Here is a 27,540-nt window from a genome sequence, read left to right on the forward strand (position 1 = left end):
ACTATAAATATATAATTGCATATTATATATAATTACCATAAATATAAAATTATATATTATATATAATTTCTATAAATATATAATTATATATAAAATAATTTTTTTTTTGAGATGGAGTCTTACTCTGTCACCCCAGCTGGAGTGCAGTGGTGTGATCTCAGCTCACTGCAACCTCCGCCTCCCGAGTTCAAGTGATTTTCCTGTCTCAGCCTCCTGAGTAACTGGGATTACAGGCATGTGCCACCATGCCTGGCTAACTTTTTTTTAGTAGAGATGGGGTTTCACCATGTTGGTCAGGCTGGTCTCAAACTCCTGGCTCGTGATCCACCCACCTCAGCCTCCCAAAATGCTGGGATTACAGGTGTGAGCCACCATGCCTGGCCTATTGATATATGTAACAGGTGCTACAAATATATATGTATTTATATATAGGTATTTTCTAGTAGTCTAACTTGTTATTAATAAGTTTAAATGGTAATTGTTAAGTCAGATTTATTTAGATCAAACTGCAGGCGTAGTTTAGTACTTCGTAAACCACTGAGACAAAAAATTAACTCAATGCTTTTTCCTGAGAACTAAAATCATTACCTATCTTTTATCTGAGAGTTCTCGACAGTTCCTTATCTGAAACTTGACTCATTATCTTTACATTCCTGAATCCTATAACGATACATTTTATAGGCGTGAAACTAAAATTCCTCTCAGGTACTCTCTGTCCACAGGAAAAACAAAGGACTCACGATGCATTGTCCATTTAGACAGGGGTGACTTAGGCAAATATTACTGAGATGCACACATCCATTTGGCCCATAACCATTTCCAGTATAACCCGGGAGACACGTGCAGAGAGGTAAGGATCCTGTTCAGAAATAAAAACAAATGTGTAAATACAGTTCTCCTCCTCTGTTCAGATGCAGCATCTAAACTCAGAATATGCTGTATAAACAAGGATCCACCAACATCCAGTCTGCATATTTTGACAGGCAGATAAAACAAGGTATGAGGAGAAAATATTAGAATCTTTATTTTTGTATTTCTTATCTTAAAATAAGAAAGCCATTAAATGCGGTCAATACATTATTGAAGTATTGGGTTGACATCAGTGCTGTCAGCCCATATGTTAGATGGTCCTGAGCTTTGCATAAAGGTGAGGGGCACCTGGGGAAGACAGACATTCCTCATGATGGAGGAGTTAACAGCAGAAAAGGAGATACTTAGGATGAAACTTATCTGTTGCAAGCACTGGATTTACACTGACTGATTTAATCCTCTCAAGAACCCAATAGAGGGCTGGGTGCAGTGACTCACACCTGTAATCCCAGCACTTTGGGAGACTGAGGTGGGCAGATCACTTGAGTTCAGGAGTTAGAGACCAGCCTGGCCAACATAGAGAAATCCTGTTTCTACTAAAAATACAAAAATTAGCTGAGTGTGGTGGCGCACGCCTATAATCCCAGCTACTTGGGAGGGTGAGGCAGGAGAATCGCTTGAACCTGGGAGGCAAAGGTTGCAGTGAGCTGAGAGAACGCCACTGCACTCCAGCCTGGGTGACAGAGTGAGACTCCATTTCAAAAAAAAAAAAAAAAAAGTTTTAATAATAATAATAATAATAAAGAGCCCTATGGAATCTGCATTCCCTGCACTTTGGGAGGTTGAGACAGGCAGATCACCTGAGGTCATGAGTTTGACCTGGCCAACATGGTGAAGCCCTGTCTCTACTAAAGATACAAACCAATTAGCTGGGCGTGGTGGCCTGTAGTCCAAGCTAATCAGGAGGCTGAGGCAGAAGAATCGCTTGAACCCAGGAGGTGGAGGTTGCAGTGAGCCAAGATCCCGCCACTGCACTCCAGCCTGGGCGATAGAGCAAGACTCCATCTCAACAACAACAACAACAACAAAAAGGCCTATGTAGATATTCTTTTATAATCCCCATTTTATAGATGAAGCCAGAGCACAGACAGACTGTCCTGGCCAAGGACACACAGCTAGAATGAAGAGGAGCCCAGAGAGCAAGCAGCCCCCTCGTGTGTAGGGTGCCTACAGCACATCTGCACGGGGGTGTAGCTTACACGGGCAGGCCACATTTCCCCAGTTATGTGGACGTGCAGATTGTATGCTGCCAGGTGGGTTTTTTTGTTTGTTTTTTGTTTGGTTTTTTGTTGTTGTTGTTGTTGTTTTTCTTTTGAGACAGAGTCTCGCTCTGTTGCCCAGGCTGGAGTGCAGTGGTGCGATCTTGGCTCACTACAAGCTCCACCTCCTGGGTTCTCACCATTCTCCCACCTCAGCCTCCCAAGTAGCTGGGACTACATGTACCTGCCACCACGTCCGGCTAACTTTTTGTATTTTTTAGTAGAGACGGGGTTTCACCATGTTAGCCAGGATGGTCTCGATCTGCTGACCTCATGATCCACCTGCCTCGGCCTCCCAAAGTGCTGGGATTACAGGCGTGAGGCACCACACCCGGCCTGTATGCTGCCAGTTTTAAACAGGCTAAATAGCCATCACAGAATGAACTCAAGTCTCTAAAAGATGTTTGCAATAAAATCACAGATTGAAGATAATACAGTAACATAAATATATGGGGACATCAACAAAATACCAGTGCCAAAACTTCTCCCACACTTCTGATGAGCTCTTCGTCACCATGGTACAAGGTTAAAACAATGGCAATCGAATTGGGTTGGGAAGGAACTTGGTTGAAAGGAATTTGAAATGATTGAGTCTATTTAAAACATGAATTAACATCCACGATTAATTATGATGTACATGAGGTAATAGCTAACAACAGTATTCTTACACAATGTTTTCTTACACAATGTTAAGTAAAAAGTTTTCTTACACAATGTTAAGTAAAAAAATACTCATCATAGACATTACAAAATTTTACTAAATTTAATATCCAGAGACTTTTCCAGATTTCTCACTCAACAGCAAAAAGCCCCATCTCATTGCAGAAATATATGTTCGTTCTACTATATTGTACAATGGTTGAAATAATACAAGGAAATCAATGTGGCACTTAACTACATTTCTCCATCAGCAAGAACTGTTTAAGATGGATAGAAAAACCCTACTGAATAATTTTAAAAATAGAACAAATTATACAATATGACAGATTTACAGTAGAATTGAATGACAATATAAGTTTTTTATATTCTCAGCTTATATTACTTGCAAGATTCCATTTCAATATTNGTTTTCTTACACAATGTTAAGTAAAAGTTTTCTTACACAATGTTAAGTAAAAAAATACTCATCATAGACATTACAAAATTTTACTAAATTTAATATCCAGAGACTTTTCCAGATTTCTCACTCAACAGCAAAAGCCCCATCTCATTGCAGAAATATATGTTCGTTCTACTATATTGTACAATGGTTGAAATAATACAAGGAAATCAATGTGGCACTTAACTACATTTCTCCATCAGCAAGAACTGTTTAAGATGGATAGAAAACCCTACTGAATAATTTTAAAATAGAACAAATTATACAATATGACAGATTTACAGTAGAATTGAATGACAATATAAGTTTTTTATATTCTCAGCTTATATTACTTGCAAGATTCCATTTCAATATTAAAACACAAATATCTTTTTAAAATAAAGAATTGCCTAGAAATGCATTTTTTGTAGTTAATTACTTCTTTTAAAAATATTTGGGCCGGGCGCGGTGGCTCATGCCTATAATCCCAGCACTTTGGGAGGCCGAGACGGGCGGATCACTTGAGGTCAGGAGTTCGAGAGCAGTCTGACCAACATGGTAAAACCCTCTCTCTACTAAAAACACAAAAATTAGCCAGGTGTGGTGGCACATGGCTGTAGTCCCAGATACTCGGGAGGCTGAGGTGGGAGAATTGCTTCAACCCGGGAGACGGAGTTTGCAGTGAGCCGAGATCGTGCCATTGCACTCCAGCCTGGGTGACAAAGCGAGACTCTAACTCAAAAAAAAAGAATAAAAGAAAAAGAAAAAAAATATATTTATAGGGAAAAATGGAGTAAGTAAGCTCTAAAAGTGTTGCAGCTCTACCTAGAAATTTTTTAAGGTTCCCAGGGTAAGCTTACAGGTTGCAGTAAAGAAGGGCAGCCTAAAAGTACATAAAGTGCTATTAATACTTCATCAACATTATGACCGTCTTCCATATTAAAAAAAAAAAAGTTATGTTTGTAATAATATTTGTTACAAGCACTTTACATATAAGGATTCATTTAATCATCTCAAGCACCCTGAGGTAGGTGCTATTATTATCCTCATTTTATAGATGAAGAACTAAAGCATAGAGATTAAGTGCCTTGACTGAGGACAAGCAGCTAAAATATGGTGGAGCCCAGGGAAAAATGACAGCAGTCTTTATCTAGAAATCATGTTCCTAACCACTCTGGTATGTTGATAATTAATAAGCATTTAGTCACACGTATGTGTGTGTGTGTGTTTACACACACATATATATTCTTTTCTATATATGCAAGTATATGACAAATTAATAAAAAGTAAAGGTGGTATCTTGAAATAGCAAGAGATACGATTATTCAAGAGATGGAGTTGGGTCCACTTATTTGAGCAAAAATACCAAGCCAGATCTCTATTTGATGCTATAGATAAAAAATACATTCTAAAAATATAAAATATCTTACCATAAGGAAACCCATAAAAGTATAAACGAACATGTACTTGACAATTTTTAAAGAGTTCAGTAAAGAAGGCCTTCCTAAACATGACTGCAAAGGGAGAAATTATTAGAGAAAAGATTTATCTTTTTGACTACATAACAATTCTAAACTTCTTTACAGAAAATACCACCACAAGATTAAAAGAAAACAACATACCAGGAAAACATTTATAAAACATAAGATATATAATGAGATAATGTCTTTAGTACATAAAGAAATTTTGCCAATCAGTAAGAAAGAAAGAGAGTAAAGGGGATGAACAAATTTAAAAAATGCCCAGTGAAAATGTGGAAAATATTAATTATTAGTAATCAAAAGTATAAATGAAAGTAATGGAAAACTAATTTTGCCTATAAAACTGACCAAGATGAAAATAATAATAATATCTATTATTATCAAAGACAGAGTAAATATGTATTTTTATACACTGTCGGTGAATACATACATTGATACAACCTTTCTTCGAGAAAGTTTAGCAGTATATATTTTGTTAAATTACAGGGTTAAATCCTTTTATGCAGCATTGCAAACACTGCCACCCTAGATCCATTCTCTCCTTCCTTCATTCCGAACTCCTCATTTCAGCTGGACTCAGGATGCCCGAAATATAGACTGTACTTCCTAACCTCCCTTTGCAGCCAGGTGTAGCCAGTCGGCTCAGTTCTAAGCAACAGCCTAGAAAAGGAAGAGTCCTTTAAAAGAAGGTGGCATAGCCTTCTTCCTCCTTTTCTCCTGCCTGCTTGTTGGAATACAGTTATTAATTAATTAGTTGGCTTAATTACCTTATTTCCTAAATTAGAGCAGACCATTAAAGAGCATAGCTTATTACATTTTTAAGAAATCCAGCCAGGTGCAGTGGCTCACGCCTGCAATTCAGCACTTTGGGAGGCCGAGGCAGGCAGATCATGAGGTCAGGAGATCAAGAACACCCTGGCTAACACAGTGAAACCCCATCTCTACTAAAAATACAAAAAATTAGCCGGGTGTGGTGGCAGGTGCCTGTGGTCCCAGCTACTCGGGAGGCTGAGGCAGGAGAATGGCGTGAACCTGGGAGGCAGAGCTTGCAGTGAGCCAAGATTGTACCACTGCACTCCAGCCTGCCAGCCTGGGCAACAGAGCAAGACTCCGTCTCAAAAAAAAAAAAAAAAAAGAAAGAAACCCAAACATGTAGTTTTATGACATGGATTAATTTTAGGTTTGAAAGTCAAAATAATAATTTTGAGAACAGAAGATTTTGTGTGTAAGATGTTGAATTGGTTTAGAGGGTCTTATTACAATACCCAAAGCCAAAGAGATAAATGAGTCATTACCTAGAGTTGAGGAGCACGAGGCGTCTGGGTGGCAGCCTCCGTTACTGACTGAGCAGATGTCTATGAGTGTGCACACTCTTCCGTCACCCTGGTACCCTGATGAGAACAAGAGCCAGGGCATAAGAAACAATGTCAAGAAGATGGGGGGACAATGCCTGTCTAAGATTCAAATATCATGAAACAGACCAATCAGGGATCCTCTCTCATCAAAACAAAAAATATAAGTATAAAATGTCATCAGCAAATGAAATTTCATAAACATGAAAAATAACAAGAATTAGTAACTTGATTTCATAAACAATGTTCTGGGTTGTTTCTAATGAAAAAATATGTATAAAACTGCTGGTAGACTTAGAAAGTGCTGACACTAAGAAAGTTAATATTTTTACATTACAGTGACTCTGATGTTCTTAGATGTCAATTATTATAGCACCCCAAAGTACTGTAGTTTCATGTTATTAAAACATACAAGATTTCAGAGTATCCCTTAGTACTCCCTGAACTTCTTGGATAGTAATTTGATTTAGGTTGGAGAATAGCAGAAAAGACTTCTTTCCAGAAAAGGAGGAAAACCAACAATTACTAAATATGCCTACTGTGATGCCTGTGGTTTAGTAAACTTGGTATACAAAACAACTCAGGAGTGCACGATATTAATAAATTATTCGTGAGGGCAATGGAACAGTAAGTCTGTGATCCACTCAGAAAACTTTTCAAATTCTGCATTATCTCTGTAGCTATTTGACAGTTTGTAAAGTTTGCTGTTTTCCATTGATATTCAAAATGTTTTTTCTTTCTTATCATAGTGTTATACTAATGTGTCCTGAATTCACAAGATAAACAAAACTTTCTGTACTATTTTCTCTCCTAAGACAAAAATCATATTTTATTTTTTATTTTTTTAAGATGGAGTCTCACTCTGTTGCCCAGGCTGGAGTGCAGTGGCGCGATCTCAGCTCACTGCAACCTCCGCTTCCCAGGTTCAAGTGATTCTTGTGCTTCAGCCTCCCGAGTAGCTGGGATCACAAGCACACACCACCACGCCCAGCTAATTTTGTATTTTTAGTAGAAAGGGGGTTTCACCATGTTGGCCGGGGTGGTCTCGAACTCCTGACCTCATGTGATCCACCCACCTCAGCCTCCCAAAGTGCCGGGATTACAGGCATGAGCGACTGCGCTCAGCCAGAAATCATATTTTAAATGGAGCACAAGATTCCGTATTCAAATGTCTGTGTTCCCTGTACTGGGGTCAAGAGGTTGACACTGAACCGAGGCAGCACCTGGTGGACAGGCCTGACAGTGGGAAGACCCAGGTGTATTCACACACTCAACAAGTGGAGCCACAGAACAGCCGCCGTTATTTATCTCACATTCATTGATATCTTCACAAACATATCCATTGCCTTGCCAGCCTAGAAAAACAAGAAGATTTAAAAGTTTAGCTCTATAGACAAGTCAGCAAGGAAGAAATACAAGTCAAAACATACAAAAACTTTCTCCACCTAAGGAACTATAAAATAAAAATAAGATATGCTTATCAGATTGGCAAAAGTTGTTTTGAATTCTTAAAATCAAATTCTGGCAACAAAGTGGGCAAATGGGCTCCTCTTATATGCTGATAGTTAGACATTAAATTGATATAACCTATTTGGAAAGAGCTCTGGCTGTATTCACTAACATTTTTTAAATATATAGACTTTGACTACCAACTGCACTTATTAAAACTCAGCCTATTGTGATAAAACTACCACCACACTAAGATGTAGGTAAGAGGATGTCTACTGCAGCACTGTTTAATTGGAAAAAACCCCTCAAGCATCAATAGAAGCATAGCTGAACACCTTATGACTCATCTTTGTGACCGAACACTAAAAACACTTTTTAATATCATGCGCACACCTATATACCTACATGTGTATACACACAAACACTGAAAGAATTTTTATATATACATTAATTAAAATACTAAACGTGGCTGAGCAAGGTGACTCTCATGCCTGTAATCCCAGCAGTTTGGGAGGCTGAGGTGGGCAGATCACCTGAGGCCAGGAGTTCAAGACCAGCCTGGCCAACATGGTGAAACCCTATCCGTACTAAAAACACAAAAATTAGCTGGATGTGGTGGTGCACCCCTGGAGTCCCAGCTACTTGGGAGGCTGAGGCAGGAGAATCCCTCAAACCCAGGAGGTAGAGGTTGCAGTGAGCCAAGATTGCACCACTGCACTCTGGCCTGGGCAACAGAGCAAGACTCTGTCTCAAAAACAGAAACAAAAAGAAACTAACTGTTAAAATCATATGGAGGATTGGGCTCATACTCCTAATTTTGGGAAAGAATTTTTTAAACTCTTGCATATGTGCTTGTACAAATGAAGAATAAGGTAAAAGAGGAAGGAGAACAAATGACTAATGGTGTCATTAGGAAGATGAGATTTAATAATTTTACTTTAGTCGTTCCCATTTTATTCAATGGTTGTAGATTTGTAGTACTTCTATAATTCAAATTATTACAATTATAAGAATCCTTAAAAACCTTTAAAGACTTAAAAATATTTATATTATTTGATTTAAGCAGAATCCTCTTCTAAGACTCTACCTAAAGAAAATTATCCTATTAGTGCAAGGCAAAATGCATACATGAAAAAAGTTGGAAGAAAAAAATGCCCGAATGTTCATCATGGTCCTCTGTGTGATAACATCAAAGGTATTTTTTTCTATTTTTTCCGTATTTTTGTAGTGATATTTTATAAGCAGCATACATTGCTTTGCTGCTTATAAAATATAACTGCTATATATTGCAGGAAAAATAGAGTGATAAACAAGAAAAAAATTGTTTCTCTTTTCTTCTCCAACAATAAAAAAAAAGAATGTAAAACACATTGCCAATCCTCTAATTTAAATAATTTATTTTCTGATTTATAGTTTTAAAGATTGTGCATGATCAATTACCTTCAAAATGTGATTGCTTGCAAATCATGCTTGCCCTGAGAACTAAGAGGGAAAAGTCTTCATAGGTTTTCTCCATTTCTTTCCAGTTTTAGAAGATCTAAATATATACACGCAGAACACCACTAAACCAAAAATCACTACCTGGGGCAATAGGTTTGTGGGGTTTCTTGGACAGAAGAAACTCGCCAAGAAACTTGGGTTTCAATTCTGGCTATCTGTAAAGCTATGTGATCTTGGGCAAGTTATTCAACCTCTTTAAGCTCAAGTTATCATATTTTAAAATGTGAGTAATACTTATTCTTACCATGTCTTGGTTTTGTTGTAGTTAAAAGAATTAAAACTTACTTATACAGTGCCTTAATAACACTTTTATTAAAAATAAAAACCAGGCCATGCGTGGTGACTCACGCCTGTAATCCCAGCACTTTTGGAGGCCAAGGTGGGCAGATCACTTGAGGCCAGGAGTTCGAGACCAGCCTGGCCAACATGGCAAACCCCCTCTCTACTAAAACTACAAAATTTAGCTGGGCATGGTGGTTTGTGCCCGTAATCCCAGCTACTTGGGAGGCTGAGGCAGGAGAATTGCTTGAACCCAGGAGGTGGAGGTTGCAGTGAGCTGAGATCATGCCACTGTACTCCAGCCTGGGTAACAGGGAGAGATTCTGTCTCAAAACAATAACAAAAACAAAGCAAAAGAAAACCAGCTACTATTATTACATTATCTTTGTGCTCCATTTCTTTTCTTTTTTTTTTTTTTTTTTTTTTGAGACGGAGTCTCACTCTGTCGCCCAGGCTGGAGTGCAGTGGCTGGATCTCAGCTCACTGCAAGCTCTGCCTCCCAGGTTTACGCCATTCTCCTGCCTCAGCCTCCCAAGTAGCTGGGACTACAGGCGCCCGCCACCTTGCCCGGATAGTTTTTTGTATTTTTTAGTAGAGACGGGGTTTCACCGGGTTAGCCAGGTGGCTCAAGCCTGTAATCCCAGCACTTTGGGAGGCCGACATGTGCTCCATTTCTAAGAACACCCCTGGAGTGCAGATAAACCTGAGGTCTGGCTAATTGCCTACCAATGTACCCAGCACAGTGCTTTGCTCACAGTAGGCATCCTACAAAAAAATATGTGTGAAATGTATGATGACTGTCTCATAGAACAAAAGATGCCCTCGGATTCAAACCCAGGCAGTCTTTGACTAACAGAGCCCACGTTTTCCATGACTCAACATCCAGTGTCCCTAGAGATTCAGTTGCTGCGGGGCTGTGATGGAGCTGGATATCTCTGTTTACGTCAAGTCCACAAGATACTCTAATGACACACCCAGGCAAGAGCTACTGGACTGTGGTGGAGATGCAAAGAGGTCAAATAATTTCCCCATGTGTACAAACATCTGTTTAGTATGAAAGGTGGCACTAGAGTATTTCTTTTGATCTCAAATCCGGTCGGTTGATGGTCACTGCAATGCAGTGTCTAACTTACAAATGCTATGGCTAACCTTGCCCCAAAGTCTGACTCTAGCACAGTTTTGGACAAGCCTCCCTCTTTTGTCGTGGAATTGTGATAGCAGTGAGATCGTCGAGCAGAAGCTAGTGAACCAGGACACAAAACTGGATTTGAACACCTCCTAAGAATGGTCTTCTTACTCATCAATAGTGAAAGAAAATTGATTCTGGCACCTCGCCAACCTGGCATGCAGAGCCTGGCATGTGGCCCTGAGAACGTACCTGTTGGGCAGGCCCCACAATAGAAAGAGCCTAGAGTGTTGAAACACTGCACAAGTGTGGAGCAAGGCCTGGGCTGGAAGCTGCACTCGTCTCTGTCCAGCGTGCAGGCAGGGCTGTTTGGTGGAGACATCCACCCAGCATCACAGATGCAGCTGTACTTGGGCTGGCAGGTTGACAACAGCATGAATAAAGACAATCATGAAAATCAGCAAGAAAAGCCTTTGAACATTTCATCAAGCCCCAAGCTGTTTATCCTCTAACATTCATTTCCATACGGCCAATCCACTGGCTTCTCTTTTCCTTCCCATATGATTAAGCATTTAGACCAGACCATGCAAAAAGGGAAACATCTTTATTTCAGAGTAAAAGCAAGCTATAATTTCTCCCAAAGATGCCAGGGAAAGAGTAACAACAATCAAGAACTGTAAGTCAATATAATTAAAGTCAATCAACTCAGCCTGCTATGTTTTAGAGGGAAAACATCCATGTAGGCACAGACCTTGGAAACTCAATTCTGTTTGTTTTTCTTTGGAAAATTCTTCCTTCTACCCGCCTCCTCAACCCTTCCATCCCCATCATTGGATGGCAACTATTTTCCATCACATGGGTAGAAAAAATAGAACTAAAAATAAAGAATTGAAGTTCTCATGAAGAGCAAAGCCAGCCAAGACTGGACAACTTTAAGGGTCAGGGGTAAAAGTCATCAGGACCTAGGCCATGGAGGGGTATTCTGGGGAGTGGGCTCTTAGAGTCTGCAGCAGTTCCAGAGACTCAGGTCAGGAAAAGTCAGACTCTTTGAAACCACATGTTGCCAACAAGACTGGTCCTTTTATATTCCTGTGTTTTGTCACTGTTAAAATAAAACGTACAAGGCCAAGAGAAGGTCTTATCTTAGAGAGAGTCATGACGGGATAATAAAAATGGTCCTATTTCTGCTGGGCATGGTGGCTCATGCCTGTAATTGCAGCACTTTGGGCAGCTGAGGTGGGTGGACCACTTGAGGCCAGGAGTTCGAGACCATCCTGGCCAACATGGCAAAACCCCGTCTCTACTAAAAATACCAAAATTAGCCAGGCATGTTGGCATGTTCCTGTAATCTCAGCTACTCAGGAGGCTGAGGCATGAGAATTGAATTGCTTGAACCAGGGAGGTGAAGGTTGCAGTGAGCTGAGATTGTGCCACTGCACTCTAGCCTGGGTGACAGAGTGAGGCTCCGTCTCAAAAAAAAAAAAAAAAGGTCCTATTTGACATAATGACATCTTAATCTCTGGGTCCTATTTCCTGCACGGTTCATCTCCCCTCCTCGCCTACGTCCCACTTACAGGCAGGAAGTGACTTCACCTCTGCAAGCTCCAGGCAGTGCTTGTATACAGTGGGCATAGGAGGAGGAGGAGCTACTAACCATGGCTCTCTGCAAGGAGGCACATTTAGGGAAGGGACCCACCTCTCCAGCTTGCTCGCGGACTAAATCCTCACAGATGCCATGGACACAGCGTGCCACAGAACCCCCTTCACAGTCATTGTATTTGGAGGCACACTGCGGTCCGTATGTCTCAGGTGGGCAGTGACAACTGTTGGTTACACAAGAGCACAGTGTAAGGGCTTATGCTTTGGGGCCAGTGCCTGTCTCTTAATATCAGTGAGGAAAATAATTCAAATTACAAATCAATGATGTTAACATGGAATCATAAGCCAGCAATGCAAATTTACTGACTGGAGTCTTGGGAGAAAATCGCTCTGCTCTGCTCCAAGTGGTAGATTGAGTAAACACAATGTTAGAGAATCACAACTTATCACCTGGTAAGCCTAGCACTATAAATTCTTGTGTTATCAGGTCATCAAACAGCATTTTCAAAGGTCAGACGTGTATCAGCCAAAGGTAATAGAGTTAGTTCAAGAAGGTAAAGGGAGAGATCAGCAAATCCATTCATCATCTGTCCAACTGGACCTGCCACGAAGCACAGGCAACGTAGGCTACACTGATAACTCCCAAATGCTCTCTAGGATTATATAACCCCACACGCAACCCAGTGTCCACACCCCATAGTCTGTGATCATTATTATTATATTACAAAGGGCAATATGTCTTCTATCCGTAAAAAGTGTAGTTATATAATATAACACAGTGACATTCTTTCACAGGTACATTTGAATTTCCAACAAAATGTGGTAATTATTACATTATGCCGAAGTTAGCAGTGGGTGCTTTATTACTAGAAGACTTTAGTCCGATAATAATCAAATAAGCAATGTTGTTTTAAACCCTTGTCATTGTTAAAGCTGCTTTAGCCTTATTTTTGCAGCTTAATGGGAATGTCTATGGTCTGAGTATGGGAGCTGGGGGAGGAGGAGGGAAGAAGAGTCCCAGAAGCCTAAGCCTATCCACACGTGCCTGGGCACATCTGATGAAAGGGAGGGCCAGGCCCAGAGGTTGCCAATTGCTGGACTCAAGCAGAATTGGCAAGAAAAGCTCTCATGGGGGAAATGACTGATGGTGCCAGCAGTCAGAGACAAGGAACAGGGAGCGCCTGCATGGCCAGGCCTCCCTCCCATGCCATTCTACAAAGGAGAAGAGCTCTTTTAACAAGACATAGTAAGGTACAAGGAGCTTAGTAATGTCCACGGATGATAATGTATGAATGACAGTGTGGAAAATTAGCATTTGACTGTTTGAAAGGCATCAAGAACCAAACTCCAGGCACAGGATTCAGCTTGCCCGTGGTGGGCCCCAGAAGCAATTGCTGGGGGGGGGGCAGCTTTCTGGTAGTTTCTAAGGAAGAGGAGAGCAATGAGTATGGCCAGAGATGGAGAGTAAGAATGCGGGGAACATCATCCATGCACTCACGTCGGGAGGCCAGACTCAGCAAATAAAAATACAGCATGCCCAATTAAATGTGAGTTTCCAATAAATGAATATTTTTTGGTATAAATATGTTGTTCCATGCAATTTACAACATCGGTACATATTTACATAAAAGCTGATTCATTAATACATGACATTTCTGAGCATTCCAAAGTTGCCTTTCTCATTAAGACAAAGTCATAGGAAAATAACAATAAATGATTAAACTTAAGGAGAAACTGAATTATCTATCGCCACCCATAGCCATTTATCTTCCCCTCATCTCTCTCTATTTTCCTTCTCACATTGTTTTCTTTCCTCTTTGTCCCCATCTTTACATAGAATATTTATACAGATAATTTAATTAGACTCTTGAGGATTACGGAACTTTAAAACAGTTCAGACACATATTTGAGCATTTGATCCAGGAGGCTTCATTACTAACAGTTTATTTCACCACCAGTCCCAACACCTGCCAAAAATGCTTGAGAATCTTTTTATTATTTTTATTTTTTTTATTTTTTTTAGATGAAGTCTCACTCTGTCACTTAGGCTGGAGTGCAGTGGCGCGATCTCAGCTCACTGCAACCTCTGCTTCCCAGGTTCAAGCAATTCCCCTGCTTCAGCCTCCCAAGTAGCTGGGACCACAAGTGTGTGCCACCACACTTGGCTAATTTTTTATTTTTATTTTTTAGTAGAGATGGGGTTTCACCACGTTGGTGAAGCCAACTGATTAATTACTGATTTAGCAGAAGTCTCTTTGCTAGAGGTAGAGGCTGGTCTCGAACTCCTGACCTCAGGTGATCCACCCACCTCGGCCTCCCAAAGTGCAGAGATTACAGGTGTGAGCCACTGCACCCTGCCGAAGAATTTTTAAACCAACTGTTACTAGCTTTCTATTTTCTATATCTGGGAGATCTGAGTGTTTGGGAACCGCTGGGATAAGATTGCCTAGGTTTAAATTTTGGTCCTTCCTGTTAACTGTTCACCCATACAAGCTACTAACTCCCTCTGCCTCAGTTTCTTATGGAATAATACTGGTAATCTCTGTGAACTATGGTCATATTGCAGTCTAAAGGCATTCCCCTGTAGGAAGTGCTAAGAAGATTGTCTTTATTTTATCACTAAGTGCTTAACTATTGCAAAATGATGCAAGATTTGAGAGGAGATTCTGGTTCATGGACCTGCAGTTAAATCCTTTCTCTTTATCTCTCTCTTCCTTCATTCTTGCTATTATCACTGGGAGATGAGTAGGCATTAATCCTATACTGTTATCTAAATAGCTACAAAGTACACTTCTTTCATTTAAGTTTAGATGATGTGAGAAGACAGAGAAAGGGAGGAAGTAAGTCAGGTAAACCCTAGGATTCCTTGAAATGATCCTCCAAGACAAGTATTATTAATCCCATTTTACAGACTAACATTTCCCAAAACCACAAAATGAGTAATTGGCAGAAGATAATTAGACACTTAGGTCTACTTGACTCCTGCACCATTGTTTCTGCATGTTACATTCCTACATTCTGATAAGTAGAGTGATATGAAGATGCTGCATTTTTATGCACCTTTTTGTTTTGTTTTGTTTTGTTTTGTTTTGAGACATGGTCTTGTGCCCAGGCTGGAGTGCAGTGGTGCGATCTCGGCTCACTGCAACATCTGCCTCCCAGGTTCAAGCGATCTTCCCACCTCTGCCTCTCAAGTAGCTGGGACTACAGATGCATGCCAGCACGTCGGTTAAGTTTTGTATTTTTTGGTAGAGACAGGGTTTCACCATGTTAGCAAGGCTGGTCTTGAACTCCTGACATCAGGTGATCCACCCTCTTTGGCCTCCCAAAATGCCGGGATTACAGGCATGAGCCACCGTGCCCAGCCTTATGTGCCTTGTTAACATAACAGGGTTTACAGGCAAAATATACTCTCAAAGTGTCTTGATATGGCCTTTAAAAAATGAACAATTACTTAGATACCTCCCTAAGTGAAAATAAAAGCCATATATTGTATTTTTAAAACCAATTTACTACTATCCCTGCTCTAGTTATTAGTTACTGATTTAGCAGAAGTGTCTTTTCTAATGACCTTTTATTGCCGACTTGCTTCCAGCAGAACAAAGCTAGGCTTTTCTTTGAAAACACTGCAAGTACATTTTGGCAATTGAGAAGAGGTTAAACACACTTTGATAGTCACAGTTTAACTTGTGTTGAGTCCATGGTTCAATACTAATTTTACTGACTGACTGAAAAAGGTAATAAGTTTAATACCTAACTACCACCTGAGCTAAAACCAGATTATCCTCATTTTTTAAGCCCCGTATGATATAAAATCTACCAGTGATATGAATGGAAATAAATGAAATAAAATTTACTAATCATCATGTTTCTGGAAAACCAGACAAACTCAACTTTTTGTTTTTCTGGAAAGCCTTTTAGATCTGAACCCTAAATGTACAACACACACCATCCATGCATGGCAAGTTCAGATCCTAAGGGCTGCGTTAAATCCAAAGTAAGCAGGGGAGGCCAGGCGTGGTAGCTCACACCTGTAATCCCAGCTGTATGGGAGGCTAAGGCGGGCAGATCACCTGAGATCAGGAGTTTGAGACCAGCCTGGCCAACATGGTGAAACCCTGTCTCTGCTAAAAATACAAAACTTAGCCAGATGTGGTGTCAGGTGCCTGTAATCCCAGCTGCTCGGGCTGCTGAGGTAGGAGAATCGTTTGTCCCCAGGAGGCAGAGGTTGCAGCCATTGCACTCCAGCCTGGATGACAAAACGAGACTCAGTCTCAAAAACAAACAAACAAAAACAAACAATACAAAACAAAGTAAGCAGGGAAACAATAAGAATCAAGTCTTCAGAACAAAGAGGCAGTAACAGCATGGAGAAGTCAGGAAATATCATTGTGTTAGTTGTCTGAAGCTCTGGGTCTAGACCTCAAGTCAAAAGAATCAGTGGAAACAGAAAATGATGTTTCTTGTGCTATAATCATTGTTCTAAAAAAGAATTTCTACCAGAAGTTTACCTATGAAACAGGTATGAAACAGGGCTTCCCATGAATGAGTATTTGCACCTTTTCAGAGGTCTTTACAATGAGGTCTTTACAATGGCAAATCCAGTTAAAGACTTTACAAATCCAGTTAAAGACTCCTTTTTCCGTCCAAGTAAAAGAGCTCAAAGAGTTAAAGAAACTAAAGGAGGTTCAAACTCCAAAGTGAACTATGATGGCATGACTACATTTTTGCAGGTCCAGATGATTCTGAGGCTCAAGTTTTCTTTTAGCTAATGTGTGTTGAAGTTTCCCAAAGGTTTTCTAGCCTCAGTGAATATCCTGATTAACAAGGATTTAACCTCACATAATTAATAGAACTCAAGAAAGAATCTAAATGTCCACTTGTTTCATTACACATGGATTACACAAAGCAATAATTTAATCTTATGCTCATGCACCTTTTTTCATTTTCTTTTATTCCCTCAAAAAGTCTCCAACATATATGCCTGAATTAGGGGACTTAAAGTGTAGATAATGAAATGGGATTCATGAGGTTTCAGAAACTATTCCCTTACCAAGAGAAAGAAACCTGATTTAAATGCTGTTCTCTAATGTTCTCCAGCAAGTCTATGAAAGGCAGAGACTAGGAATCAAGATCATTCCAAAGCCATCCACACATCATTAGTTCTTCTGCATTCTTGCTGTCCTTTACAAAAGAGTGCAAGACAGAATTTGGTACTGCTCTTGCAAAGTTGAATCTGTCATTTAGAAATGCAGCTTTCAACAAATAAATGGTTCCTTCCCTCCCAGCTCTCATTCCATCATATGTATGTGTCTGGATAAAGAACTCTAACCTCTGACATGCTGCAAAGAGTGGTGAATAGTAAAGGGGTTTTTGTTTTGTTTTTAATTTTGCAGGGGGAACAAAATAATGTGCTGAAAACAGCAACAGCAACAACTTTCGCTTGTTCTATGGATCTCATCGCAGTTTGCCCATACTTGTCTCTCTATTGTCCCAAAAGATTCCAAAAGACAGTGACGATAAAGGAAGACCAGGAGTGAAATCTAATTTCCATGACATTCTTAGATATCAGGAAGGTCAGAAAGCAGAAGTTCTAGAAGCCTGGACATTTGCCACCAATACCTCTACGTAGCAATCCTCCTTGATAAATGCCCATAAACAGAAATCAGGAGATAATGGGTTCAAGGAAATGAGAGACTAGACTGCATTTTGCTTCCAACCCAAGCCTAATAAAAGCAGGGAAAAGAGGCTTCATTTAAATGAGAAACAGAGTCCTGGAAGCAACAAGCTCTTTAATAACATAATACTAAATTTAAGTCAGAAGTGGTTAATTTTAGTTTTGCATAATGATTGAACTCATAGACGTACCTAGCAGAAGTTTGAATGATTCGAGTTTACAACCTGGAATGAGCAAAAGTTTTAAAGATCAGATCAAAAAACAAAAGTATTAAATAAAAAGAGAAGGCTTGTGACTGCAGTTTTAGGAGTGTGCGTTAATAACAGCGATGGTTTAAAAAACAAAATTACTGCACTCATTTTTGCTGGAAAGACTAGAATGGATATTGTTATGAGGAAACTGAAGAACAAGATAGCTGAGACACCACAAGAGAGCAAATAATTGCTCTTTAATCCAGTGAGATTCTACTCCAGAGTATTGAAAGGATTTGTTCATTCTAAAACAGAATTTATTTATTAATCTTTTAAAATCACACAGTAAAAGAGACCAGCCAAACTACAAGGAAAACAATGTCTAATTTAAAAGGTGACTTTAAAGAACTGTACAAAAGTAAGTTTGTCATTGATCCGCCCTAAATTTTTGGACTTCTTTATTAGAAATACAATGTGTGTGTCCTCAGCAAAGCTTTGATGACATATATCCCTAGAGCATGATGGGAACACAGAGGCCCTGAGATGCCTCACTCTGCTTAATAAGGGAAGGAAAAGTTTCCTGCAGAAAGTGATGCCTGAGCTGAGCAGGAGAAGTCTGTGGACAAGTCACTTGACAGAATAAATCAGAAGAGAAGATAGAGCTGTAATGATGACTGTGGTCAGAGAGAGTTACTTCATTCATTGAACCTCAGTTTAATCTTTGACCTTGTTATGGTCACATTTTGACATAGCATTGAAAAAAGCTCTCCTTACTCAAAACTATGAGCTTGCTAATACATGGAACGAGTACAGCGGGGGGCAATGGTGTGGTGGGATGTCCCCTTTTCTACTTAAGGCCATTCAATGGCTCCCGTTCGATGCTCTGGCTCTTCCTAAGGCTTCAGCTCCTCTTGTACCAGGCCATGCTAACTCTCTGTGCCAATCACGGCAGCCTTCTTCCAATTCCTTGGGGATGTTAGAGCAAGGATTTCTTCACGGGGTGAGAGTAAAGGACTCATGAGCTTTGCTTCAATTAAGTAAAAATTAGCTATGTAGACATTAAGTAAGAGCTAAACGTTTCCTCATGGAGTACCAACTTTTGCTGGAATACAGATAATTAGTTTAGGATGCTCTTAATTATGGGACGTTTTAGGCCTTCAAAAATATACCTGATATTTATCAAAAAAAAAAAAAAGTTACCTGTAACTTCCCATTGTATTAACACATGTGCCTCCATTCTGGCAGCTCAAGGGTGTTCCTGAGTAAATCTCACATTCGTTAACATCAGCTGAGCAGAGAGGACCCTGTGATCATATAAGGAACAAAGTCAGGTGCCAAAGGTCAGAGAGGTATCTGGGGCCAACATTCACATGATATGTTTAAGGATTTATACATGGACAGTAAATAAGTCCTCAGTAAAGCCAAATATAATAATACTAATATTAATCCCTGGCTATTCTTCCTCTGAAACTCAGATTTCATCTAATGGAACCAAAGAGCTCTTCATAAGATCACAGCAGTCACAGGAGGAGAATTGTTATCTAAACATTATAGAATCCTCAGTTCACAGGGTGCTATGTCTGGGAATACTTACTTTTTTTTTAATGTGCATGCTGGGGACAGTTTCATCATTATCAGAAAAAAAAAAAAAAAAAAAGACCAAACATAGAAAACAAGAAAATGTACATAGGTATGTCAAGATTTGTTTGGTACCGTCCAATGCTGAACAATTTAAATTAATGTTAACAGAAATATTGTGCTCTTCCAGCTAGTTATCCAATCACATGAACCTCTCCTTTCAATGGCTTTAGTATCCACTGGGTTATACAACCAAACTCACCACTGTTTGGATTTTAGCATACATGGTGTAGTTCATTTTGATTCTGGAGGCCACAGAATCCTAGAAACTTTGGAGAATTAAATATGCCTGATGATTCCAAGGAAACCACAGATGCTAACCCACCATCATTTTTAACCAAAGAGTAAGTGACTCACCTTCCACTGTGGGGGACAGATACAAAAAAAGGAATCATGCAGATTGAGGCAGGTTCCCCGTTCTGGCAAGGATTGCTGCTGCAAACCTTTTTGTCAACAGTCTGAAACAAAGACAGGACAGTCGAGATGACTTGCAGTCGGCAGCAGCAAAAGGCATGTTACCATGCAGGTGTGTACGTGGGATTACATTTAACTCTTAGTCAATGGGGGTCTCCCTGCAGACTTTAAAGCCATTACTTATGTTCTTCAAATCACCTCCCTTGTGAAAAAAAAAGAAAGCGTTTCCTATTACCAATCTTGTTCCTATTCCTTAACTCTCAACATGCTTTTGACCATGGGTGGGATGAGATCTGAGGGGAGAAGATTCTCACTTTGTCTTGGAAAAGTATTATTCCCCTGAGAAAGAGACCTCAGTGAACAAGAGTAAAGGTTCAGGTGTGAAAATAATAATGGATGTTCCGATTGCACAAAGAAAAGAAAATGGAGATTCCGGTTCATTTACCTGTGATTCTTATCTTTGGTCCCTCCAGGTGAGCCTTTGAAACATTAGCATCTGCTGCTGCTGCCCCTCCTCCCATGGGTTAAGGTGACTGGACTCTTGCTCCAAGTCTCTTTGTTTGAAATGTGGCCAGCTAAGACAGCCTTCACCGTGGTACTCACCTGACTGCTTTCAGCCCAGATCACAAACAAACCTACCTTTGTCTACCTCTACATCTACATAACCTGGGGAATCTGACCCTATGTCAGCTACCAGTTTCACACTTGTAAGATTTTTATTGCCTTTGGGTGCATAGAAAACTTTTTTTGACTTTTTTTTTGTTGTTGTTTTTGAGACTAAGTCTCGCTCTGTCCCCCAGGCTGGAGTGCAGGGGCATGATCTTGGCTCACTGCAAGCTCCGCCTCCCGGGTTCATGTCATTCTCCTGCCTCAGCCTCCCGAGTAGCTGGGACTACAGGCACCCACCACCACACCCTAATTTTTTGTACTTTTAGTAGAGACGGGGTTTCACCGTGTTAGCTAGGAAGGTCTTGATCTCCTGACCTCGTGATCTGCCCGCCTCAGCCTCCCAAAGTGCTGGGATTACAGGCATGAGCCACTGTGTCCAGCCAGAGAAAACTTCTTCAGAGGGAACAACTGATTATGCAACGATAACCATTTTATGAATTTCACTCATAGTCCATTTGTCTGGGTTTTTTGTTGTTGTTGTTTTGTTTGTTTGTTTTGAGATGGAGCCTCGGTCTGTCACCCAGGCTGGAGTGCAGTGGTATGATCTCGGCTCACTGCAACCTCTACCTCCCGGGATGAAGCAATTCTCATGCCTCAGCCTCTTCAGTAGCTGGGACTACAGGCATGTCCCACTACACCTGGCTAATTTTTGTATTTTTAGTAGAGACAGGGTTTCACCATGTTGACCAGGCTGGTCTCAAACTCCTGACCTCACATGATCCACCTGCCTTGGCCTCCTAAAGTGCTGGGATTACAGGCCTGAGCCACCGTACACAACCTAATTCTCTGCTTTTAAAAACTTAAAATAGGGGCAAACTGTTCATTACATTTCATATACATATATACACACACACATACATATATATTATATATGTGTCTATATATAGGCACACACACACACATACAAACACAACATACTATATATATAGTGACTCACAAAGAAAATTACATCTGTTTCCTTCATCTTACAGATGAAATAGAAAGCCAAAGGAGAGCCAACTCAATACCATTTTTTGCAAAGCACATTTCTTCTCCACTTTGGTCATAAATTAGATGACCATACATCTGGGAGTCTCTTCATGAATCCTGTTTTATTCCATTGTTCTATTTTTCTCTTTGTGCTAGCACAACAATTGGCTCTGTCCATCATAGAATGCTCTTTAGAACATTAACCACAAACTCATTGAAAGGTTTTCTGTCGGACAAAAGCAACACTGTCTGGGGACTAAAAATTTAAAAGCCTAAAGAGGCCCAGTAGAAAATGAAATCAGCAGTCAGGAGGAAGACAATAGGGAATGGTGGGGACTGTGGTGGCCAGAGAGCACTTACTCTATCCAAAGGCACAAAGGCATTCACATTTGAAAATCACTCAATGTTCCTCCTGAGGGATGGGGGTAGGAGGACCGGCTGAGCATGGCCTCCAGTCTTTGACCTTTGGCTAAAATAATGAAGCCCTCCAGGAGACAAAACTTGAGTGCAGTGTCATGGTCCACAGCACTATTCTTTACTCATTTTCTTTCGCTCAACTACTCTCTAAAAAAATGACAGTTGAGGGGTCAATGTATTATCTAAGTGCAGAAAAGGAATACACGAACTTGTTCATCAAATGACAAAAAGGTTTGCAGCAGCAATCCTTGCCGGAATGGTGGAACCTGCCTCAATCTGTATGAGTCCTTTTTTTATATCTGTCCTTCACAGTGGGACAGATCAAACTTAAAAGTAGAGGAAAATGCTTGAAGTATGAGCAAAACACATGAAGAATATTTGTGCTGACATTCTTACGCTGGAATCCCCAGGCTTTTATGCAAAATTTTAAATATGAAGAGATTCTGTACATTTCTCTGCGTAGAAGGTTATGGCTTCCATGAAAGTCTTAAAAAGGCCAGCTTCCTACAAAAGGAGTAAGAAGCCTAAGTTTACATAGATCAGTCTCCAAGTTTGTAGTACAGTTATAGAATGTTTTCTCTAAGAAACTGTTCAGGTTTAATTACCAGCAAATGTAGTGTTAAGAAAATTTGGAATATTTTCTGATACACCTAGACTTCTGAGCTTAGTTTCAGAGACGATGCTTGCTTTCCAAGCCCCAGTTCCTGATGGAGAATCAGCAAGTTGGGAGATCACTAGCTGAGCAAGCACAGCACACAGAGCTAAAGGGTGATAGTAAAGGATGTGGGCTGTGGGCTGCAAACTCAGGGTTAGAAGCCCTAACAGACTCAGAGACCTCAGTCTTGTCATTTCATCTGTCTTAGACTCAGCTCTGCATCTGCATCCTGGGAAGCATATGCTGGGATGAGAAGTAAGCTATAGGAAAAAGCAAGTTTTTAATATTAATCATCCATTCACCCTTAAAATAAGAATAGCCGCTCTATTAATGATTCTAGTATGTTTTCTGTGAAAGATGTTGGATGTGTAGTAGGATGAGACCTACCTGCTGCAAGTCTTGAAATTTTCTCTCAAGATCCACCAGCTGGCAATGGGGAAGAAAAAGCTTCAGTTAGCTGGTTCAAAGGCATTGCGCAGGTGATGTTACAGCCTTGACATACCGTCCTAATGCCCTGCGCTAGGGACACACTTTGTCTGTTCATTCCTGCTTTTATTGCCTTTTTCCTCTTCATTCCTCTCCCCTCAGGATTTTCTTCCTTCCTGCTCCCTCCTATCACATAGATTTCTGGTTTTTTCTTTTTTAAGCCTTTTTTTTTTTTTTTTAAGTACAACCCACTGTTAAGTTGAATGATTGCTTCTCTGTACACAGTGACTACGGGAATGTTCATAAAATGTCAGTGATACATCCATTTCCCCAGTAAGAAGGTTGCTCTTAAAACTTCAGCAAGGCTTATTTTCCTTCTTTTCTTTCCTTCTTTCTTTCTTTCTTTCTTTCTTTCTTTCTTTCTTTCTTTCTTTCTTTCTTTCTTTCGTTCTTTCTTTTTCTTTCTTTCTTTCTTTCCTTCTTTCCTTTCTTTCTTTTTTTTTTCTCTCTCTCTCTCTCCCTCTCTCTCTCTCTCTCTCTTTCTTTCTTTTCTTTGGCAAGGTCCTGCCCTGTTGCCCAGGCTGGAGCACAGTGGCATGATCATAGCTCACTGCAGCCTCAATCTCCCTGGCTCAAGCCATCCTCCCACTTCAGCCTCCCAAGTAGCTGTGAGTACAGGCTCATGCCACCATGCCCAACTAATTTTTTTTTTTTTTTTTTTTTGGTAGAGACAGGGTCTCACTATGTTGCCCAGGCTGATCTCAAACTCCTGGGCTCAAGCAATCCTCCCTCTGTGGCCTCCCAAATTGCTGGGATTACGGCAGTTTTTGATATTAATTATCCATTCACTTGCGGTGAGCCACTGTGCCTGGCCCAAGGCCTACTTCTGCAACAAGTGCTTGCACAGCAGTTCCTGCCTTCTGCCCATCACTTCTACAGCCTCCATTAGAGCTGTGCCATTTAACCAAATAGTGCGGTAGTTACATGCTAAATCTCTAAAGAGCACGCAAAATTGGTATATCCTCTACAAAACGGTTACTTATAACATCGAATTAGGGAGCACTCATCAGTTCTTATGATGTGGATGTCAGACTTACCTTGGAATCAAGCTGATAGATTTGACTAGATATATTTTGAGGCAGACCGATTGCACTCCCTTTTAACTCTATAATATCATCTTTGTTTTTCTGGATCTAATTTTAGAAAAAGAAGAAGAAATGAAGAGCACTAGTGAAAATATCATACCTATCTTACAGTAATATAATTAACAACTTGAGTAGTATTCTACTTTAAGCCCTAAGATCTTGCCTATTATTATAAAAACCAAAACAACACCATGTGTAATAAACACTGGGCTAAAATAGCCACAGCTTAATTCCACTTATCCTTTTCAGTAACAATAGATCAAGGTATTTTCCATTTGTATGTTTTCCTATAATACCAGCTTAGGGTGCTTATTAAGAAACTGGCTTGGAAGCAGACTGTTTACATTTTAAGTCCTGGCTCAGCTATTTATCGCATGTCCTGGGCAAGTTACTTAACTGCTTCAGGGTTTCTTTACCTCTCATAAAACTAGGGTGACAATAAAGGCCACCTCATAGGACAGCTGTGAAGGTCAAATGAGATAACATCCATACAGTGCTAAGCACAGTGGATGGCCCACAGTAAGCTCTGAATAATGCTGACTTCTAACATTATTACTGAAATATGCAGTGATTCCTGGAAACTGAAAACACCCAGTAAGGCAGGAGAATAACTGGCCAATTCTGTACTGTGGCAAAAGCAAACTGGTCACATCTCCACATATCCTTGGTCCCCTCCTTCCTCATATCCCCTGTGGAGAGTTTCAGTTCTACCCTCCATGCCTTCTCTGGACTAGGGTGCACTGCCTGGCACAATGAGCTTCCTTCTTTTAGCATACTCCCTCTACCCACCATTAAGCCAGGCCATTGTCCTTTACAAGAACATGTCTGATGTCCAATTATGTTCTCTACGCTAAAGATTCAAGGTATACTAGGAAGGGGGAGGGAAGTTGAAGACAGGTTGATTAATGAGTACAATATATAGCAAGAGAGAAGAAATAAGATCCAGTGTTTGACAGGCCAGTAGGGTGACTATAGTTAACATTAATCTATTGTACATTTCAAAATTGCTAGAAGAGAACAATTCATATGTTCTTAGCATAAAGGTAAATATTTAAGGTGATGCATATCCCAATTACCCTGATTTGAACTTTACACATTATAGGAATGTATCAAATTATCACATGTATCCCAAAATATGTGCATCTACTACATATTAATAAATAATAATAATTTTAAAAGATTCAAGGTACAGATTAATCTAGACTTGTTCAATTAAGTCACCATATATGGATATACAAAAACTACTTCAAAATATTTCCAGGGTATTACCTGATGTAAACATTCGCCAAGGTCTTCATCATTTAATTTAATTTTTCCCAGGGATCCAGTTCTAAACTCAATGTTTTGGGCAGACCCCGTAAGAAACACCAAATTTCCCCTCTCTGTCGCCATTCGAGGCCTATATAATCCAAACCAGAGAATGCATCAGTAACTAGCAGGTACAATTTTTAAACCAAAATAACAAAGTTTCTTACTGAAGAACTAACTACAGGCCAAATACATCTTCACTTTTTGATCAACTCAACCCAACTGCCCCTGCTCATCTGCCATTTCTTTCTCTGCACATTTCTTGGAGATACCTCCTGGCAATTGCAAACAGATTATTTGCAAAACGACAGACAATAATTTCTGCGTAGGAAGGTAATTTCATACCTCAGTCTAAATATTTTTCCCTGTTTGCTTCTCAACATAATTTTCCTCAAGAAAAATTGCACCTTTGTTTATCTGGCTATTTGGGAAAACTGGTGAGGAATTAGCCTAGTCCCTGAGCAGGAACGACCCATGCGTTTACTTACTGTTGGAGATTGGTGCTTCTTTTTTGTCTCTGCAGCTCAAGTCCTCCAGTTTCGCCATTTAATTCAGCAAAAGTCAATAAGGTAACCAAACTCCAAAGAAAAGGTAAAGACATGCTCATTACCAACCTCCCAGGTTGGCAGGTAAGAGTGAGGCCACTCCAACCAACTGAGTATGGGATTTTGGAGAATAGCAAACCAGGCAGGTGTACTTTGAACTACGGAATATCCTGAAACTATTCAGTTTTTCCTTCTTTGCCCTAGAAGGCTATGTTATTTTTTCTTCCAGAGGGATGTAAATGATCTTAGATCTTCAGTACTCTTCAACTTGTGAGAGATCAAAATCTACCTTAAGAGATACACAACTTAATCATTATCTATTTGACCTTTGAAACAGTAACAAGCAGCTTTGAAAACATCCACAAAAACAATCTTTGCTTAAGAAGTAACTATGTTTCAACAAAAGTAAACTGGTCATTATCTACACCTTTCTCTGCTTCCCTCCTTCCTTACCTCCCTTGCAGAGGAGTTCCAATTCTACCCAGTGCTAGGAAAACTAGATATCCATATGCAAAAGAAGTTGGAGTCTGGACTAGGAATGCACCCTAGTCCAGAGAAGGCATGGAGGGTAGAACTGAAACTCCTCCACAGGGGATGCAAGGAAGGAGGGGACCAAGGATATGTGGCGATGTGACCAGTTTGCATTTGCCACAGAACAGAATTGGTCAGTTATTCTCTTCATACTATACACAAAAATTAACTCCAAAAGGTTCAAAGATCTAAGTCTAAGAGCTAAAACTATAAATTAACTCACAATGGTTCAAAAACTCTAAAACTATAATATAAAACTCAGAAGAAAAGTAGAAAAAGTCATGACCTTGGATGTTGGATTTGGCAATGATTTCTTGAGTATGATACCAAAAGCATGGGCAAAAAAAGGAAAAAAAAAAACCAAAAATATATAAACTGGAATACATCAAAATTAAAAACGTTTGTGTATCAAAAAACACATCAACAGAGTGAAAAAGCAACTCAAAGAATGTAAGAAAATATTTGCAAATCATATATATACAATAATGGGTTAATATCCAGAATGTGCAAAGAACTCCCACAACAACAGAAAACAAAAAAACTCAATTCAAAAAAAAAAAGGGCAAAGAACCCAAATAGACATTTCTCTAAAGAAGACAGCAAAATGGCAAAAAAAAAAAAAAAAAAAAAAAAGGCACATGAAAAGATGCTCAACATCAGTCATCACTAGGGAAATGCAAATCAAAGCCACTATGAGATACCACTTCACACCCATTAACATGGTCATTATTGAGAAAACAAAAAATAACTAATGTTGGTGAGGATGCAGAGAAACTGGAACACTTGTGCACTATGGGTGGGAATGTAAAGTGGTGGAGGTACTCTGGAAAATGGTATAACAATGTCTCAAAACATAAAACACAGAAACACTATAAGATCTAGCAAGTTCACTTCCAGGTATATATCTAAAAGAACTGAAAGGAGAAAGTGAAAGAGATATTTGTACAGCCATGTTCACAGCA

The 27,540-nt window shown here is 39.9% G+C and overlaps 1 protein-coding gene across 1 annotated transcript in view; it reads right to left on the reverse strand.

Annotated features, from left to right (window-relative positions):
* The window catches only part of CUBN (cubilin), a 331,095-nt gene extending 304,802 nt beyond the window's left edge, over nt 1-26,293 (reverse strand). The window contains 12 exon segments of the mRNA XM_017869190.1: nt 741-859; nt 5,984-6,079; nt 7,264-7,395; nt 10,647-10,809; nt 12,091-12,217; nt 19,062-19,165; nt 19,857-19,915; nt 19,918-19,957; nt 23,011-23,049; nt 24,147-24,242; nt 25,464-25,593; nt 25,991-26,293. Coding sequence (XP_017724679.1) covers nt 741-859; nt 5,984-6,079; nt 7,264-7,395; nt 10,647-10,809; nt 12,091-12,217; nt 19,062-19,165; nt 19,857-19,915; nt 19,918-19,957; nt 23,011-23,049; nt 24,147-24,242; nt 25,464-25,593; nt 25,991-26,109 — 1,224 coding nt within the window. The 5' untranslated portion in view covers nt 26,110-26,293.
* Between the last annotated feature and the right edge of the window lie 1,247 nt (nt 26,294-27,540).

Source organism: Rhinopithecus bieti, unplaced genomic scaffold (genome assembly GCF_001698545.2).
Source record: "Rhinopithecus bieti isolate Rb0 unplaced genomic scaffold, ASM169854v2 scaffold_3043, whole genome shotgun sequence".
Classification (NCBI taxonomy): domain Eukaryota; kingdom Metazoa; phylum Chordata; class Mammalia; order Primates; family Cercopithecidae; genus Rhinopithecus; species Rhinopithecus bieti.